The 20,161-nt window shown below is 36.9% G+C and overlaps 1 protein-coding gene across 1 annotated transcript in view; it reads right to left on the reverse strand.

Annotated features, from left to right (window-relative positions):
• Positions 1 to 20,161, reverse strand: part of SLC24A4 (solute carrier family 24 member 4) — a 446,930-nt gene that overhangs the window by 223,281 nt on the left and 203,488 nt on the right. The window contains exon 4 of the mRNA XM_053697542.1: positions 9,539 to 9,613. Within this exon, the coding sequence (XP_053553517.1) occupies positions 9,539 to 9,613 (75 nt within the window). The remainder of the gene's footprint in view (positions 1 to 9,538; positions 9,614 to 20,161) is intronic.

The following is a 20,161-nucleotide window of genomic DNA, read 5'->3' on the forward strand; positions in this document are numbered from 1 at the left end:
GTGCTCTGACTGCTACTGTGCTTGGGCCCCAGCCGGGTTGTGTCTGAGGGAAGGAGACGGTTGTGGTTGTGATGGGTGGTAGGTGGGTGCCTCCATTTGTCAGTGAGGTTTAGAGCTAAATGCATGGCACAAAGGTTGGGCTATATTTTTGGAGACTCCACTTAACAAGAAGAGTAGAGAGATAGGCCTCTAGTTATCAAGGTATGTCGGACCTGATCCAACAGTGCGGATCAGGTCCGACAGACCTCGCTGAATACGGCGAGCAATACGCTCGCCGTATTCAGCATTGCACCAGCAGCTCACAATAGGCCGCCAGCAGGGGGGTGTCAATCAGCAGAGGGGTGTCAATCAGAGCAGAAGGACAGGTTATGGAGCAGCGGTCTTTGTGACCGCTGCTTCATAACTGCTGTTTCTGGCGAGCCTGCAGGCTCACCAGAAACACGGGGCATCAAGCTCCAGTTGGAGCTTGATACATATGCCCCATAGACTCCAAAAAGTGCCGCCCCTCCCAAGCTGCCGCCCTAGGCCGTGCCTTGTTGGTCTAGGCAGTAATACGCCCCTGCATGCAAGCAATATTTAACGCTCCACTTGTAATCTGGCCCTTAGTATTGCCAACTAAAACATGAAAACATTGTACACAAATACTGTATTGTTTTAGTTAATGAAAACTTCACACTATCATAGCCAACAAGATATCCAATTCTGTTTTTACACCTGGTATGAACAGATTACAGTACATAGCTTTAGTTAATATACACATTCAGTAGTTCACCCACACACCAGTACCGCAGAATTAAGTCACATCCATCTGTTCTTGAATTGTTACCAAAAAAAATGTTTCCCTTCATCTAAGATTTTAATACTTACATAATAATTAATATGGCCTGAAAGCATCAGTATCAGAAAAGCAAGACTGATCATTTGGTTCTCAGAATATTTATTAGTCACTGATGAGCAACTTTCTAGCACATGGGGGTTGCATATTTTAGAAGCATTAAAGGGATAGTAAAGTCAAAATTAAACTTTCATTATTTTGATAGAGTATGCAATTTTAAGTAACTTTCTAATTTACTACTATTATCATTTTCTTCGTTCTCTTGGTATCTTTATTTGAAAAAGCAAAAATGTAAGCTTAGCCCATTTTTGGTTCAACACCTGGGTAGCAGTTACTGATTGGTGGCTACATTTAGATACCAATCAGCAATCGCTACCCACTTGCTGAACCAAAAATGGGTCGGCTCCTAAGCGAACATTGTTACTTTTTTCAAATAAAGATACCAAGAGAACGAAGAAAAGTTGATAATAGGAGTAAATTAGAAAGTTGCTTAAAATTGCATGCTCTATCTGAATCATGAAAGATTATTTTTGACTAGACTATCCCATTAAGGGCCACATATAAATGTATGACTATTAAACAAATTCTTCATGCACACGTGTGCGTGGTAAAATATCACTTTACAGATTACAAGTGGAGCGCTAACAGTCATGCATGAGCGATAAAGGGTTTATCGAGGGTGTTTACGCTTACCAGTTTTACCGTTCATATTGCAAGTTGAAAGTAAACACAATCGCTCGAGCTGATCACAATTTACACTAGAATGATTACCGCGTCCTCAGAGCTCTGGGTTACTGTTTTGCAAAACAAAAAAGTATCAGAAAACACATAAAAAAATACATTACGAAGTACAGTTACACTCATAGTAACATCTAATAAAAATATATTTTTTTTAAAACAGTGTGTTCAAAAGTTATAAAGGTTTAAAGATATGAGGTCTTAGGTATTAGACAAAAAAGGCAGACAAAGGGTTTTAACATTGAGATATGTATGTCTAAAAATGTATATGTATGTATGTGTATGTGTATGTATATATATATATACATACATACATACATAAATTGCAGACAGATAGCACTCCAGACTTCATACAGAAATAACGCAGGGGGCTGCAAAAGTGTTAATAGCAGGCAAAAGAAGCGCAATCCAATGGGGATTGATTTCCAGATGATCACTTTAAAGTGATCATCTGGAAATCAATCCCTATTGGAGTGCGCTTCTTTTGCCTGATATATATATATATATATATATATATATACATATAAATGTGTGTGTGTGTATATATGTATTTATATGTGTATATATGTATTTACAGACATATATACATAAATAAATAGATATGTACACATATATAGACATATATAAGTTCGATGAAAACATGTAAAAGCATTTTTATGCAATATTCTTCTTTTAATGTGACTCCTTGCGCTGTTTGACGATGCAGCTATTAACACTGCTTGTTGATTCCACGTTTACATTACTTTATACACCAGTTTGGTGTACTTGTTTTTTCGCTACTTTCAAATGTTAGCATTTCATACATACAGGTTGGTTGTGACTATATAATGTGCTGTTTGCAGTTGTAGATGTGCTGTAAATACAGCGAACAGGGAGTTTGTTCTCTCAGCTGTCTACTACCATTTGTTTGTAATTGTCTCCATGGTAACCCCTGGGCGGTCCGTGCAGCACATATGTAACAAGTGTCCTCCCCTGAGTGTATTTCCACGATGTATAAGTTAAATGTTTTAACTGAAACTGATCTCAGCCTTTTTGTGACTTCATAATGTTTTCACTGCTGATTCACATGTACTGCAATAATACCATTTTTTCTCCCCGTTGTTTACCTGATACATGTTTGTTTTTGGTTTCCATGATAACCACTTGGCGGTTCGTGCAGGACATGTGAATTACATTTTTCTACATTCTGCCTATTGTACTTATTTCGCTTTTGCCCACAGTAACATACTCATATTTGTGTTTGTATATTTTAAACAGATTGGCAATTAGCAATAATTTTTGGCTGGCCCATGTTGCCCGGGATGATGACGTCATCTCAGGGGGCGGATCTACCCAGGAGAGCGTGGCTACCCGGTCTGTTCACTTGGTGATGGTCTATATAGCTGGTGGAGGGTAAGTAAACTGTTGATACACTTTTGGTCTGAGGACGGACTGCATCTAGTCCGAAAACGTTCACTGAATAAAGTGATTTGAAAAGTTTCCCTTGGAGTGCGCTTGTCCTCTCTGCTTGTTTAACTGTTTGCTGCACCCAGGGCATTTTTGTTGCTGTAAGTTAGGAGTGCATTTCCCTCTTGCCTATATATGTATATAATATATATATATATATATATAAATAATTAGAACATATTCTTCTATGTGAAGAACACTGAAGTGTGAAATATTCATATTTTCATTTCTGGTTAGCGCACATGAGAATATGAGATCAGGTTTGCGGGCGAGTTGTTTTTCCCCCAACTTTTTTACTCCATTGAATTACATGGGGGAATACATGAATGCTCATGCGATATTCTAAGTTAGGCTTTTTGCACTTGTTGGGTTACTTTCAACTCCTAATACAAGCTTAACCCGACGACGCAAAAACTTCTAATGCAGTTAACACTTGAGCGGGAGCATTAAATAACGCTCCTCTCGTAATCTAGCCCATAGTTAAAGCAATGTTTGGGAGCTGCAGAGAACTGCTAGTCCTAAATGGAAAAATATAACGCAATGTTTCTACACCATTCTAACAATTGTTTAATTTAATTGTATTTATTAATGCTTTCTTTAAATGTAATATTCTATTCTAATTTTTCTAATAATTCGATTCAAATAATGCAATATTTGAATTTGAAAAATTCTTATCGATATACTTGTAATAGTATTTCTAATGCTCTCTTTAAATGTACTATTCTAATTATGCAATATTCAAAATAGAAACATTCAAATTGATATATTTGTATCTATTATGTATCAATTACCAAATTCCCTTCCACCTGAACTTCTGAATAGTATTTGTTAAATTGAATGTTGCATTCAAAATTTCGAATGTGGATATTCAATGTAATTATAAACATTCGAAAACCGGAAATAACATTCGATTACCAAATTTAAAAAGATTTTCAACATTTGATTGTCCACAGGACTATTCGTTCTATCAAACGAATTACACTTTCAGCACATTCACCTGTCCATAATATATATATATATATATATATATATATATGTGTGTGTGTTCATATGTATTTATATATTTACAGACATATATACACATATAAACCCCTCAGAAAATGCGATCGGGTTTTCGAGCAAGTAAGGGTGTTAGTTTCCCCCCACATCGTACTGCATTGAAGTCTATGGGGGAAAACGTTAATTCTGTCACGAAATTCTACGTTCGGATTTTTGCGCATGTCAGGATAGGGCGCATTCAAAAATATTTTATTTTCAACTTTTAATACACGCGCTACACAACGCGTACAAAAATCTTACTTCTATAAATGGTTGCTAAAGTGCAACGCAAGCAGAAATCTGAGGTGGCGTAAATTAGTGTGCAGCCTTTAAAGTAGACATATCTATTGTTTGCTCTAGTAGGTGTATTAAATTGTCTGGTGCACAGTCTAGGATGTGGACACAATAGATGAATAAAAAATAACTTTATAATTTGTAAGTTGATTGCTGCACAAGGCCTTATATTCAAGAAAAAAAATCTTCTATCATATATTCATCCTAAATGAGTGTCTTGAAAACATTTGATAAATTATATGCTCAATCAAATCTGTCAAGTCAACCTAAAGGCCAATTATAGTCTTAATGGTACATTACTGACTATAAATAAAGAGGAACAAGACTTGGGAATTATTATTTCAGATGATTTACAATTCAGTAAACACTGCTGCATTGCATGCAGTAAGGCAAGGTGAATACTTGGTGCAATGAAGAGGTATTAGTAGCAGAAATAGCAACGTTCTTATGACACTTTACAGATTACCAGTTAGGCCTCATCTGGAATATTGTGTACAGTTCTGGAGACCATATCTCCAGAAGGATATAGATAAACTAGAAGCTGTCCAAATGAGGGCTACTAACATAGTACATGGTCTAAAATATATCTTTGATCTAAATGTGTAAAGTTTAGAGAAAAGAAGGGAAAGAGGTGACATGATAGAATCCTTTAAATATATGAAAGGACTTAATAAAGTGGAAGCTGAAAACATTTCCCACAAAAAAGAAATATCAAAATCTTAAATTAGAGGGAAGCCGATTCAGGAGAAATGTGAGGACTTTTTTTTACATAAATGGTGGTGGGTGGAGTCATGGAATAAACTCCAATAGAGACTGTAAAAGAATTAAAAAATGTCTGGGATATGCATAAGGCTATCCTTAGGAAACAGTAACATGTAATATGGGTAGACTTTATGGGCCTTTTGATTCTTATCTACCATCAAATTCTCTGTTTCTACAAACATCAGGACTGATGGTTTAATGTTTGAGAAATAAGGAGGAGGATTGTTTTTTTAATTGCATAGCAAGGTTTTACTGATTGTGATCTGGAGAACAAACCTCAAATGATGTGTTAGTGTCACACTATCTAATAGAGTAACCACCTGTCCGTGTCACCCCAAGACTTCATCTAATTAAACATATTGCTGTAAATATATTTTAAATTTAGAAGTGTGTAATTGGGAGGTGTGCAATCAGTGGTGGTTCTAGAACTTAAATTATTTTTGCAGGGGCACTAAAAAAGCTGGTGAAAAAGTTGGTAAGCACAGCACACATAACATTTGGAGGGGCATAGCACCCCTGAGCACCCCCATAGAACCATCACTGATAAGACCCCTAGAAGAAAGGTGACATACCCAGATACCCTAGCTAAAAATGACTACTCTAAAAGACTTCAATAGAACAGTTGGTGCTCTGTAACATATGAAACAAGTCTATATGAATGTCAAGCTTAGAAATAAGTGTATTTGTATGATGAATATTCAAAATGATTGATAGAATACATGTAACGTTTCTTCTAGTAGATGCGCATACATTGTCTTCTGCTCTCCAGCCTCTCCGATTTCAAAGGCCACACCAAAGTCTTTATCTTAACCAGTTTTTATGTTATTCTATGCAGCTAATTCATTAAAGACCACTTATCTCTTCATTTTTTAAGAAATGTCATAGAAACTGGTAACGTTGGAGAAACTGAGTGAAGCTGGTTATGGCTGGAGAGGACTTTTAGTGAATGTTACCATGTGGTTGTAGACTTTGATACAACAACATAATCTACCACAGTTACAATATTCACCCAATTCAAGGCTATTCCTACTTTAGACAAAACCTACACTTTGATAATCTGCCTGATCAGATACTCTAAGTCAGCGCAGGTTTAAAATGGGAAAGATCACAAGTGCTAGGATTTGTAATGACCCAGAGTGTGTGTTCATTTACAGTTGAAATGGGAAAACTTTCTGTGCAAAGGAATAGAAGATAGTATCATGTAACCTCTGTATTAGATGTACAATTGTTGATAAACCACACAATACACTTAGTTTCACTTACAGTAATATATATACTCAACCACATGCAGATCTACACACATAGCTTCAGACATGCACACCATACTTGCACACACGTCTGTTGCTGTTACTCATGCTTGTGAGATGCCATGCTGTTCTGAGACAAGCCAGAGGATGACAGTGCCAGCTGGCACCATGAGGTACTTTTAATATAACATTTCTGGGTAGAAAAAGGAAAACAATATTGGCAGAAAACTAAAAACTGCTTTTTCAATAACAAATTACTGATTGCTGCTGTTTTTCAGTGTCATTAAAGGCTACACAAAACCTTTCAGGGCTGAATGTGTCCTATGAGTTGCAGTGTGCACCCCTGCACTACAGAATCCTAAGCCATTGGTCACTGATCAGGGGTCAAGTCCTACAAAAAAAGGTGTGGGAACTCACCAAGACTTCCACCCCCCTCACAATTAATATTGTTTTATATACATACACACTGTATTTATATTTTTATAATCTATACACTTTGGTTAATAAAGGAAATTAAATCCAGTTGAATGGTTGCCTTTGAGCTTGAGAATCCTCCTCTGTCACAGAGTCTCGCCCACTTAAGGTGCAATAGTCCTATTTATGCTGAGTGGAGCTAAATAACCCCAGAGCAAGCCACATAGAAATATAAAAACCATGGGGCCCATTTATCAAGCTCCGGATGGAGCTCGAGGGCCCGTGTTTCTGGTGAGCCTGTAGGCTCGCCAGAAACACCAGTTATAAAGCAGCGGTCTAAAGACAGCTGCTCCATAACGTTACCACCTGCTCTGAGCAGTCGGACAGACATCACTGCAATTCAACCCGATCGTACTGATCCCCCCTGCTGGAGGCCGTTTGGCCGCGAACCTGCTGGGGGTGGGGTTGCACCAGCAGCTCACAAGAGCTGCTGGTGCAATGCTGAATACAGAGAGCCTATTGCTCTCTGCATTCAGCGAGGTCTGTCAGATCAGGTCCGACAGACCTTTGTTAAATAGGGGCCCTAGTGTTACACACATTGTGGGGTGATCACACAGCAGGACCGCTGACAGGCTTGCATTTAGTGTACTGTATGAAGTGTTACTGCTCATTACTAGAGGATTTCACTATCCCTCTAACTAGACTGTGATGTAGCCCCTCTCACTAGCACCAGCAGCAGTGTTTACTGAAGTGTTTCTATTCTCTGTCCAGGGGGAACTAAGTTCCTCCTGCAAAAATAGAGCAGGAACTCCGTTCCCATGCATTCCCGCTCGACTTGACCACTGTCACTAATGCAGTGGAAGGTGAAGTGATTATTGCTAAAAAGAACACATTCATTGTCATGACAGAAACCAGTGGCATATTAAAGTTTTGTGCTGTCTAGGCACTCAGAATTCTGCTGCCTCCTCCAGGATTAAGCCTTTTTTGGCCATAATAATTTTTGGTCAGGATGTAAGTGACTTTTTTCCTCCTGGAATATCGAAAGAAAATGTTCTTCACTAGGGCTGGCAAAACATTTATAAACATATAAATAACTATATATATATATATATATATATATATATATATATATATATATATATGTGTATATATATATATATATATATATATATATATACCCTTCTGCTCCCAACAAAGACTCAAAAATTGCCCCCCCCCCCCATTCTGCCGACCTAGGCAAGTGCCTTGTTTGCCTAGGCCAAAATATGTTCTAACAGAAACAGATTCTGGCAATATATTGAATGTACATAATTTAGCTAAATACTAATGGTTGTATTCAAAAATGTAATTTTAGTAGACAGATACATTGCTTAATTGATAATACAAACACTGTTTTGCACATGTGCCCTTTAACTGTGATCAACTCTAGATTGCGATAGATAAAGATATTCATAGTTGTCTGTGATGGTAAACTTTACCCTTTGTATAAACAAATCAGGAATGTTAGTAATATTTTAGATAAAATGTATAGTTTAAATGTATAGTTCATATATAAATCATTTATAAAGGATTAGGATATCCTTATGATACATAATTCTGCACATAGTGCACAATTATGTAAATTGTTCCCAATGTCTACTGTTCCTTTAATTCCCGGCAACTATGTAAACACAGACCAATGTTTTTATGTATGTAAATGCTTGTTACCTTAGTATGCTCTCACAGAAAGAAGTTAAAGGGACATGACACTCATATTTTTTCTTTCATGATTCAGGTAGAACATGCAATTTTAAACAACTTTGTAATTTACTTTTATTATCAAATTTTCTTTGTTGTCTTGGTATCTTTTGTTGAGAAACAGGGACATAAGTTCAATAGCGTGCACTTGTTTGGAGCACTATATGGCAGCAGTTTTGCAAGAATGTTATTCATTTGCAAGAGCACTAGATGACAGCGCTATTTCCTGCCACATAGTGCTACAGACATCTAACTAGGCATCTCTTCACCAAAGAATACCATGGGAAAGAAGCAAATTTGACAATAGAAGTAAACTCAAAACTTAAAATTGAATGCTCTGAATTACAAAATAACATTTTATGTTTCCTATCCTTTAAAGGGACACTCAATCAAAATTAAACTTTCATTATTCAGATAGAGCATGCCATTTTAAACAACTTTCCAATTTACTTCCATTAACTAAATGTGCACAGTCTTTTTATATTTAAACTTTTTAAGTCACCAGCTCCTACTGAGCATGTGCAAGAATAAGTGTGTATGCATTTGTGAATGGCTGATGGCTGTCACATGGTATGTGTATGCATTTGTGATTGGCTGATGGTTGTCACATGGTACAGGGGGTGTGGAAAAAGACATAACTTTTAAAATTGTCATAATTGTCAATTGTCATAATCTACTACTCATTTGAAGTTCAGACTAAGTGCTATTGCATTGTCTTGTTATCTTGCATTTGTTGATTATACAAATCTACTGTGTTGACTGGTCCTTTAAACTTTAACAAACAATATCAAGTGAAAGACGTACATTTGATAACAAATGTAAACTAGTATTATTATTTTTAATTGTACACTATCATAAAATTTAATTTTGACTCTCACATTTCAAAGTAAATTAAAATAAACAGTATGTTAAGTGTAATTATAGAAATGGAAAAATAAAGCTAAAAAAGATCAAACATAAAGCAGGAACAATAAACCACATTACGCAGTCCCTCAGCACAAACTTAAAGTATAGAAGGTTAACGTACCTCGCAGATTTTCTCTAAAGATGGAACAAAAAAATCATCGCAAACAATTGCCAAGGCATAGAACATATACAGCGCCTGTAATAAAAAAAAATACTGTTACAATGAGTTAGATGGTAGAATATAAAATCAGCAATAACTATACTAGAGGTTGTGTTTTTAATATAACAAAACACAAATACCATGTCTTATAAGATTTGCAGTAAAAATGAAATTGTATCCACAGGGGTTTAACTACAGGGGTCTTAGGAGCCTCGTCTGATACTGGGCTCACACCTCTAGGTGCCCCATCTTAAAAAACAGGGGTGATCCCCCTGCAAAATAGAGCTCACAGTGTAAGGAAAGTGCATTGATTTGCCTTTACAAATATGGCAGGTTCTCCAAGATGGTCACCATTGTGTCGCTATACATAAGAAACTGCGAACCAAGTCCTAAAAAAGATGAGGACAAATAGAGGCGCCTAGTGTGATACCATATGGACCAAAGAGAAAACGCAAGTATATATATCTCAAATTTACTCACAATCCAAGCTCAGCTGACTCGTAAGCACAGTATCGAGCAGGATCACGTTCTCCCAAGAGTAGCAGGGAGATGACAGGAGTCCAAGTGCGGTTTACACAGCCACCGGTACTAGACTCGATGACCAGAGGTGTCTAAAAAACATTCAACAACACACACGCAACTCGTTTCTCATCGTGAATGCTGTTTCATCAGGCTAGCTGAGAAACACGTTGCTGTGTTTCCTACGTATTTTTATTGTTTTTAATAAAAACTAATTACTTTTATCTACACCTTGCTCTTGTCGAATGGTTTTTGGACACCTGGGGTCATCGAGTCTAGTACCGGTGGCTGTGTAAACCACACTTGGAATCCTGTCATCTCCCTGCAACTCTTGGGAGAACGTGATCCTGCTCGATCATGTGCTTACGAGTCAGCTGAGCGGCTCCAAAGTCTCAGTCTGCTGAATATTGCATAATTGCACTGGATGTGCCCCTTGGTTTGTGAGTATATTTGAGATATTAATACTTGCCTTTTCTCTTTGGTCCATATGGTTTCACACTAGGCGCTTCTATTTGTCCTCCTCCTTTGTAGGACTTGGTTCTTATTTCTTCATCTTTATAAAGAGAGCCGCCCTACTGTCTACAAGCACGTTTTTGAACACTTATTGGAATCTAAGTATATATCAAAAGACACTGTTTCCCTGTCCTTTGGGGTGGACAATCTCAGTCTGCTGAATATCCACAAGGATACGTTATATCGTTAATAATATTGAGTCACGAGTCATAATATTGAGTCACGAATCATTCTATCACTTATTTTTATTTTTTATATATTGTTTCAATGTTGACTTAGCACTATATTATTTGATTTGATTTATCACTTTATTATTTTTGTATTATTTTTGTATTAATTCTGGTGCACCTTCTTTAGTTCAGTATTGCACTGTATTTTGCTGAATATTTATACACAGAAAAAACTGCCACCATATTTGTACAGAAAGGTTGCACAAGTATTATCGTCTGGAACAGACTTATCAAAGGAGAAGGATAGCTCATAGTCAGTGAGAGTCATCTCCAATTCTGTGGAATATGGGTGTCTGTCAGGGTTCCCTCTAAGGCCAATTTTGTGAGCGACCCAGCAGTGAAACAGTTAGGGATAGATTACAAGTGGAGCGCTAAATTACAAGTGGCTGGTTATTGCTGATAGTAGCATCTTTATATTTTAATAAAATAACTGCAAAAAGCTGTTTTGACGATCGAAAGGGAGCGGGTGTGGGGTGTTAGAAAAAAAAAAAACAGCACTGTGTGTTCCCTGTAAATATATATGTATATGATTATATACATATATATTTCTGTGTTAATATGGGTATATACATATATATTTAGATTTGCTGCCATTGCCGCACTACTTACCACCTTCGTTGCGCTTAGGTTCTGATACCATCTTTGATGGCATCAGAACGAGGCTCCCTTAGAGGGAACACTGATGTCTGTTATTAATCAAGTATGCTGTTAGAATTCATGGTGTTATGGAAAGGAAGTTATTGAAATAAGGGGCCCTGTTACAGTTTTTGCTCTGGGGCCCAATTTGGTCTAATTACACTCCTAGGTATCCAGTTATCAACCTTTTTTAATGTTTATTCGCATTATATTACAGAGATATGATTTGGTAAATACAAGAAGCTGTTAACTTTAGGGTAATACAGCAAAATGGATGTAATTGGTTAATATATAATCTCTGGCGGAAAAAGAAGTGTATTTTTCCTTTCATCTATAGCTGATATACAGAGCTGAAATCAGGTTGTTGGGAATTAAATTACGCTTTGATGATAGAAATGGGACATTTAATCCAACCTTGCTCCCATTACCTAAACAGGGAATTTCTTTCATCAGCTTCCAAGTGAACGTTTAAAGAAAGGGATAAATATTACTTATGGAGAAAATTACAGATATTCCAAACTGACTCCCAATGCAGCACAGTCACTGTAGAGTTGTTGTTGCCCTTAAAGAGACATGAAACTTAACTGAAAAAAATGTTATTCATTTTCATCACTTGTTTTTTCATTCCTTATTTGGCTTTTGTAGTTTAACTTTTTATTTTTTTAAAACATCCACAAAGAGGCTGCAATGCATCCTGCAGGATCTGAAACATAAACTTGCAGCATGATACACAGTGACTGCTTGATAAGTGCAGTAGCTCATTTATATCTGCTCCCAATTGGCCACAGTAAAGGAGATAAAATAAACATAATCCAGATGCTTTTCTAGGGATATGTTACTGGATTGCCAACCATTTAATTGTTTTAACAAAATTACAGTTCTAAATGTTTTTATTTGTTTGTTTATTTATTTTTTCTATGCAGATCTCTTGCAGTGCAGTGCTTAAAGGGACAGTCTAGTCAAAATTAAACTTTCATGATTCAGATAGGGCATGGAATTTTAAACAACTTTAGAATTTACTTTTATCTTAAAATTTTCTTCGTTCTCTTGGTATTCTTAGTTGAAAGCTAAACCTAGGTAGGCTCATGTGCTAATTTATAAGCCCTTCAAGGCCACCTCATGGGGTCGATTTATCAAAGTGTCAATCTCAGTGCATTTGCCGGCGTCAATACGCTCGTAAGACATCGCTAACGCGGATCCTAATACGATACCCTTATTTATCAAAAAAGCCGTCAAAAACATGTGCGTCAAGTACGGTGTAAAGAGCATCGGACTGGTGTAAACTAACAGTCATCAATGTCGCTGTTATTCAAGTTTTTTCCAACTTTATTTATACCATTTCATTACTGTCCATGAATAAGCACATTTCTCTAAAGCTAATCTTTTATTTTTCATCTGTTAATGTCCAAGAAATAGCTAGATTTATACCTCAGCAAACAATATATCATAGAAAGTTATTTTTATATTTATTTGTTATACAAAAAAAATCTGTTATATGATACTTTCACATAAACTAATGTATTTGTATTTCTAGAAGTCATGATGATATGCTTTTATCTCATATTTTTTTTTTATAAATGATTATTAATGCTAGAATTTGTACATATATCTTTTTACATACTTGTATATGTATATATATATATATATATATATATGTGTGTGTGTGTGTGTGTGTGTGTGTGTGTGTGTGTGTGTGTTATGTCAGAAATCTTTTGCAAACTTTTTCCATGTCCCTAAATTCCTTTTTTGTTCTAAACAATGTTGTCTTTCATATCTCTGTGTTTATTTATACCACTATATGTACATAGTGTAAATGTATTATTATTCTGAGCAGGAATAATTGCAAATATAACATGTAATCAGGGTATCATATGTATTTATTTGCAATCAATGGATATTTTAAGAGCTGGGACAGTTTTCTCTCTGTACCTGTGTAACCTCTCCTGATTGAAATCTAGTTTTAAAAGCCACCCTTCACAGGTGTTATAAAATGGGCTGGCATATAAGATGACATTTCTTACTGAAAAAGAAATTCAAGAGAAGGAACAAATACACTGAAAATAGCATGACAGTAAAGAGGTGATTTTAATTTCTGCTGTATCTGAATCATGACAGTTTAATGTTAGGTGGGCTATCCCTTTAAACTATCAGTTTAAGATTATATTGAATCAAACATCAATTCGAATTTTAAAATCCTTGTCTAAAATATTACACGGTTGTCAGCATCAATGTTTATCTTTAATACTAATTTCACATATACATACTTTCAAAGTATAATACACAATGTAACAAATGGCACTTACAAGTTCTGATGAGTGATCAATGACAGTGTCGAGCAATTTGATTAGTTAGTGATAGTTTAAAATGTATATTTGAATCAGATTGGCTGATGTCATAAATCATGTGATTATGCATATTCCAATCAAAAGTGGTTGAAAAATCCACTAGTGTGTGGGTTGTTTAGGAGTTTGCGTCATAATTGGTACGAAAAGTGTTGCGTCAAATTTGGTGCGAAGTGGAGAGTGGGACTTGTATTACATGGCTTAAACATGGTGCACATAGATTATTCAGAAAAAATAAAAAGGAAGTTAGCTATATTATGTAGTGTATTTCATTTTTATCTCTATATCTATTAATGCGACAAGTTTGGGGCAAAACTTTTCAACAAATTTATAGAAATAATATTGTCCCCTTGCTTTGTAATGAGAGACACATTTGTAGCATAATCCATAAGTAGTAATGTATTTTTATCCCTATATCTACTAGTGCACCAAATGTGGAGCAATAATATTGTTTGATTTAGAAAGGGTATACAATTTTAATAGAGTTTCTAATTTACTTTTATTATGTCATATACTGCATTCTTTTGCAGCATCGGACATAAGCTTTCTGTGTTTTCAGACTCCCATTGAGTTCTATGGCATCCGCGACCTCAAGGGTGACGGATTGAAAACTAGGTACACTGTGTCGGAATAGATCATTGGGAAAAGGCTCAAATAGATAATAGATAATTGGGAAAAGGCTCAAATAGAGTTGAATCTGAATTCAAAACATCTGTAATGACGCAAGCATCGATCTCCATCGGATTGAGATCGCGGCATCGTATTTTACATCACAAATTTCAACATTTGCTGATCCACTGCACATCGATAAATGCTGACAGCAATGATAAATGCCGATCTTGACACTTTGATAACTACGGCGGATCAATCTCGCGACAAATACAACGTGGGAATCAATCGTATTTTCAGTTGACACTTTGATAAATCGACCCCTATATCTGACCGCATTTGACATTTTTTACAGCTAGAGGGTTTTAGTTCATGTGTGTTATATAGATAACATTGTGCTCATGCCCGTGGAGTTACTTATGAAAGGGCACTGATTGGCTAAAATGCAAGTCTGTCAAAAGAACTGAAATAAGGGGGCAGTCGTCAGAGGCTTAGATAGAAGGTAATTACAGAGGTAAAAAGTATATTAATATAACCGTGTTGGTTATGCCAAACTGGGGAATGGGTAATAAAGGGATTATCTATCATTTTAAACAATAAAAATTCTGGAGTAGACTGTCCCTTTAATTGCAAAGCCCTAGAAAGGCTGAAAAGCATATTTATATCTATCCCTACAACATTTTACACAGTGACAGGTTGATCACTACAAGTCTTCAATTTTATGTATCTCTACTTGACCACAGTGAAGGAGATAAGAAATATACTTAATAAGCTTTCCAAGAGGTATGCTACTGGACTACAATACAGATTTTGCTAACAAAACAATTTCTTTGACCTTTTTTTTTCCTGGGAGACCACATGCACTGTGCCAACCTGTAAACTAACAGGGGCACTTATTGGTAAGCATGTTCTGTGTGCAATATACTATTGACTTCAGTTTTCCCTCTAAGGTTACATTTTGTGAGCGGCCCAGCAGTGAATGAGTTAATAAGGGAACCATACCTTGCAGTCTGCATTGTGTAGTGTTTGCTAACTGCATGGTGAGGTTCCCTAATTAACTATTTAATGCAGGGCCACTCACAAAATCTGGCCTTAGAGGGAGCACTGATTGACTTACATGGCTGTTTGCTTCCAGAGACTCATGGGGGCCTCTTTATGATGATGCGAGTAGAGATGATCCGATATTGCAAATCATGTCCGCTGTACATCGATAAATGCCGACAGCATACGCTGTTGGCATTTATCATTGCACCAGAACTACTGGTGCAATACCGCCCCCTGCAGATTCGCGGACGCTAGCAGGGGGTGTCAATCAACCCGATCGTATTCAATCGAGTTGATTTCTGTCCGCTGCCTCAGAGCAGGCAGACAGGTTATGGAGCAGCGGTCTTTAGACCGCTGCATCACAACTTCTGTTTGCGGTGAGCCTGAAACACGGGGCATCAAGTTCCATACGGAGATTGATAAATATGCCCCATGGTGTTTATAAGTTAAACTGCATACGATTTTTAAAAAGTTTCCAATTTTTTTCTTCTATCAAATTTGCTTTGTTCCAATGATATTCTTTGTTGAAGAGGTACCAAGTTAGGCATCTGGAGCACTACATAGCATGATATAGTGCTGCCATCTAGTGCTCACTCAAATGGATTAACATTCATGCGAAACTGCTGCCATATAGTGCTCTACAAAATGGGCCAGCTCCTGAGCATACGTCCCTGCTTTTCAACAAAGGATACCTAGAGAACCAAGAAAAATTCATAATAGAAGTAGATAATACAGTTGCTTAAAATTGCATGCTCTATCTGAATCTTGACATTTTGGGGTTTTATATCCCTTTAACACAATCTCTGCATCAAACAAAGTTAAACGCAACATATTTCTACGGATTGCAATGCACAGGCATTATTTATTTGTTGCCTTTAACTGTTACAAACAAATAAAATAAATGTCTAAATTGGCCTTGATCTAAGTCCAGTGGGGAACATTCCAGAGCTTATAACATTCTCTGGCTCTTGAAACCTCTTGAAAGTATTGCGCTTACACTCAAAACCTGTGGGCTCCTCTAAGCAGCTGAATGAGGAACAGAAAATAAAGATAATTGACTCTTATAAAGCAGAAGAAGGCTATACAAATATATCTAAATACTTCCTACTTGCAGTTTCCAATTCCACTGTCTGAAATGTCATTGAAGGGACAAGTTCTTTATTTCTCCTTTTAATCTGTTTAATGTGTTGTGTTGCACATTCAGACGTTGAGTTATGAGATGAGATCACAGGTAAGGTTTCCTTCTACTGACACTTCTATGCAAATCATGTTTGTGCATACATTGTTGTACAGTCGAACAGTGCACCACTACATCAGTGCCAAGTAAATAGTCCTGCAGGTCCTTTGTAGTGATTTGGGGTTTTGTTTTAATTTCCTAGCCAGTCTACAGGTAGTAGTACTTTGTCTTGCACATCTTGGCTTGACTTAAAGGGACAGTCTACTCCAGAATTTGTATTGTTCAAAAAGATAGATAATCCCTTTATGACCAATTCCCCAGTTTTGCATAACTGTTATATTAATACACTTTGTACCTCTGTGATTACTTTGTGTCTAATACTCTGCAGACTGCCCCCTTATATCAGTTCTTTTGACAGACTTGAATTTTAGCCAATCAGTGCCCTCTCATAAGTAACTCCACGGGCGTGAGCACAATGTAATCTATATGGCACACATGAACTAACACCCTCTAGCTGTGAAAAACTGTAAATTGCACTCAGAGGCGGCCTTCAAGGGCTTAGAAATTAGCATATGAGTCTACCTAGGTTTAGCTTTCAACTAAGAATACCAAGAGAACAAAGTAAATTTGATGATAAAAGTAGATTGCAAAGTTGTTTAAAATTACATGCCCTATCTGAATCATGAAAGTTTAATTTTGACTAGACTGTCCCTTTAACTATTTAATCTTTATTTTTTAAAAATACATAAAACTAATTTTTTTTCTTTCATAATTCTAAAAAGCTTATGCTTTTGAACAACTTTCCAATTATCTAATTTGATTCGTATCCTTTGTTGAAAATAATTAGGTAGGCTTAGGAGCAGTAATGAAGTATTGGTATCTAGATGCTGATTGGTGACTGCAAATATATATCTCTTCTCATTGGCTCACCAGATCTGTTCATCTAGCTTCCAAGGGTGTATTTATGCTCCTGAGCCTACCTCGGCATGCTTTGCAGCAAAGAATACCAAGAGAACAAAGAAAAATAGATAATAGAAGTGCACTGGAAAGTTGCTTAAAATTATCAAGCCGTCAACTGTGCTGCATTCAACAGGACCAATACGCTTGCCTAATATCGCCTAACATCATGGCCGCGGACCTGAATACATTCTCCATATTTATAAAAATAGCCGTCAAAAAGCCGCGCACCAAGTACGGGGCAATGAGCAGCGGACTGTTGTCAACTAGCAGTCATCAATCTCGCTGCTATTCGGCTTTTTCCCAACTTTATTTATGTCCTGTCACTAAACATCGCCACTATACTAAAATGTTTAACCCCTATCCCACCGCTCCCAGACCCCGCCGCAACTAAATAAAGTTATTAACCCCCATCCTGCTGCTCCTGGAGCCCACCGCAACTCTAATAAAGTTATTAACCCCTATCCCTCCCCTCCCGGAGCCCACTGCAACTCTAATAAAGTTATTAACCCCTATCCCGCCGCCCCCGGACCCCTCCGCAACTAAATAAATGTATTAATCCCTAAACCCCTGGCCTCCCACATCACTACCACTTACTAAACCTATTAATCCCTAAGCCGCCAGCCCCCATATCGCCATAAACTAAATTAACCCCTAAACCTAAAAACCCGCTAACTTTACATTAAAAATTAACTCATCCCAATCTTATAATAAATTTAAACTTTAGTTAATTAAAATAAACTATATTTAACAACTAATTAACCTACCCTAACTGTTATACTAAAATTACATTAAACTAAAAATTAAATTAACTATATTACATTTCTAAAAACCTAACCCTACTCAAGTTATTTAAATCTACTATTACTAAGTTACAAAAAAATAACAACTAAGTTACACAAAATAATAAACACTAAGTTACACAAAATAAAAAACACTAAGTTACACAAAATAAAAAATAAATTATCAAATATTTAAACTAATTACACCTAATCTAATAGCCCTATCAAAATAAAAAAAAAAACCCTAGCCTACACTAAACTACCAATGGCCCTTAAAATGGCCTTTAGTGGGGCATTGCCCCAAAGAAATCAGCTCTTTTACCTGTTAAAAAAAATACAAATACCCCCCCAACAGTAAAACCCACCACCCACACAACCAACCCCCCCAAATAAAAACCTATCTAAAAAACCTAAGCTCCCCATTGCCCTGAAAAGGGCATTTGTATGGGCATTGCCCTTAAAGGGGCATTCAGCTATTTTACTGCCCAAAGTCCCTAACCTAAAATTAAAACCCACCCAATAAACCCTTAATAAACCTAACACTAACCCCCGAAGATCCACTTACAGTTTTCGAAGACCGGACATCCATCTTCATCCAAGCGGCAGAAGTCCACAGCAAAGCCGGCAGAAGTCTTCATCCAAGCAAGCAGCAGTCTTCATCCAGACGGCATCTTCTATCTTCATCCATCCGGCACGGAGCGGCTCCATCTTCAAGACACGACTTCTCTTGAAGAATGAAGTTTCCTTTAAATGACGTCATCCAAGATGGCGTCTCTTACATTCCGATTGGCTGAGAGAATTCTATCAGCCAATCGAAATTAAAGGGGAAAAAATCCTATTGGCTGTTGCAATCAGCCAATAGGATTGAGCTTTCATCCTATTGGCTGATCCAATCCAATAGGATTGAGCTTGCATTCTATTAGCTGATTGGAATAGCCAATAGAATGCAAGCTCAATCCTATTGGCTGATTGGATCAGCCATTAGGATGAAAGCTCAATCCTTTTGGCTGATTGCAACATCCAATAGGATTTTTCCCCCCTTAATTCCGATTGGCTGAATTCTATCAGCCATTTGGAATGTAAGGGACGCATTCTTGGATGATGTCATTTAAAAGGAAACTTCATTCTTCAAGATTCGTCATAAGAAGAGGACCGCTCCGCGCCTGATGTCTTGAAGATGTACCCGCTCCGCACCAGATGGATGAAGATAGAAGATGCCGTCTGGATGAAGGCTTCTGCCCGCTTGGATGAAGACTTCGGCCCGCTTGGATAAAGACTTCTGCCGGCCTAGATGAGGACTTCTGCCGCTTGAATGAGGATAGATGCCCGGTCTTCGAAAACTGTAAGTGGATCTTCGGGGGTTAGGGTTACGTTTTTTTAAGGGTTTATTGTATGTCCATACAAATGCCCTTATCAGGGCAATGGGGAGCTTAGGTTTTTTAGATAGGTTTTTATTTGGGGAGTTGGTTGTGTGGTTGGTGGGTTTTACTGTTGGGGGGTGTTTGTATTTTTTTTTACAGGTAAAAGAGCTGATTTCTTTGGGGCAATGCCCCGCAAAAGGCCCTTTTAAGGGCCATTGGTAGTTTATTGTAGGCTAGGGTTTTTTTATTTTGGGGGGCTTTTTTATTTTGATAGGGCTATTAGATTAGGTGTAATTAGTTTAAGTATTTAATGATTTATTTTTTATTTTGTGTAATTTAGTGTTTTTTATTTTTTTGTAACTTAGGCCTAGATTTAGAGTTGGGCGGTAGCCGTCAAAACCAGCGTTAGAGGCT

The sequence above is a fragment of the Bombina bombina genome, chromosome 1, assembly GCF_027579735.1.
Source record: "Bombina bombina isolate aBomBom1 chromosome 1, aBomBom1.pri, whole genome shotgun sequence".
Taxonomy (NCBI): Eukaryota; Metazoa; Chordata; class Amphibia; order Anura; family Bombinatoridae; genus Bombina; species Bombina bombina.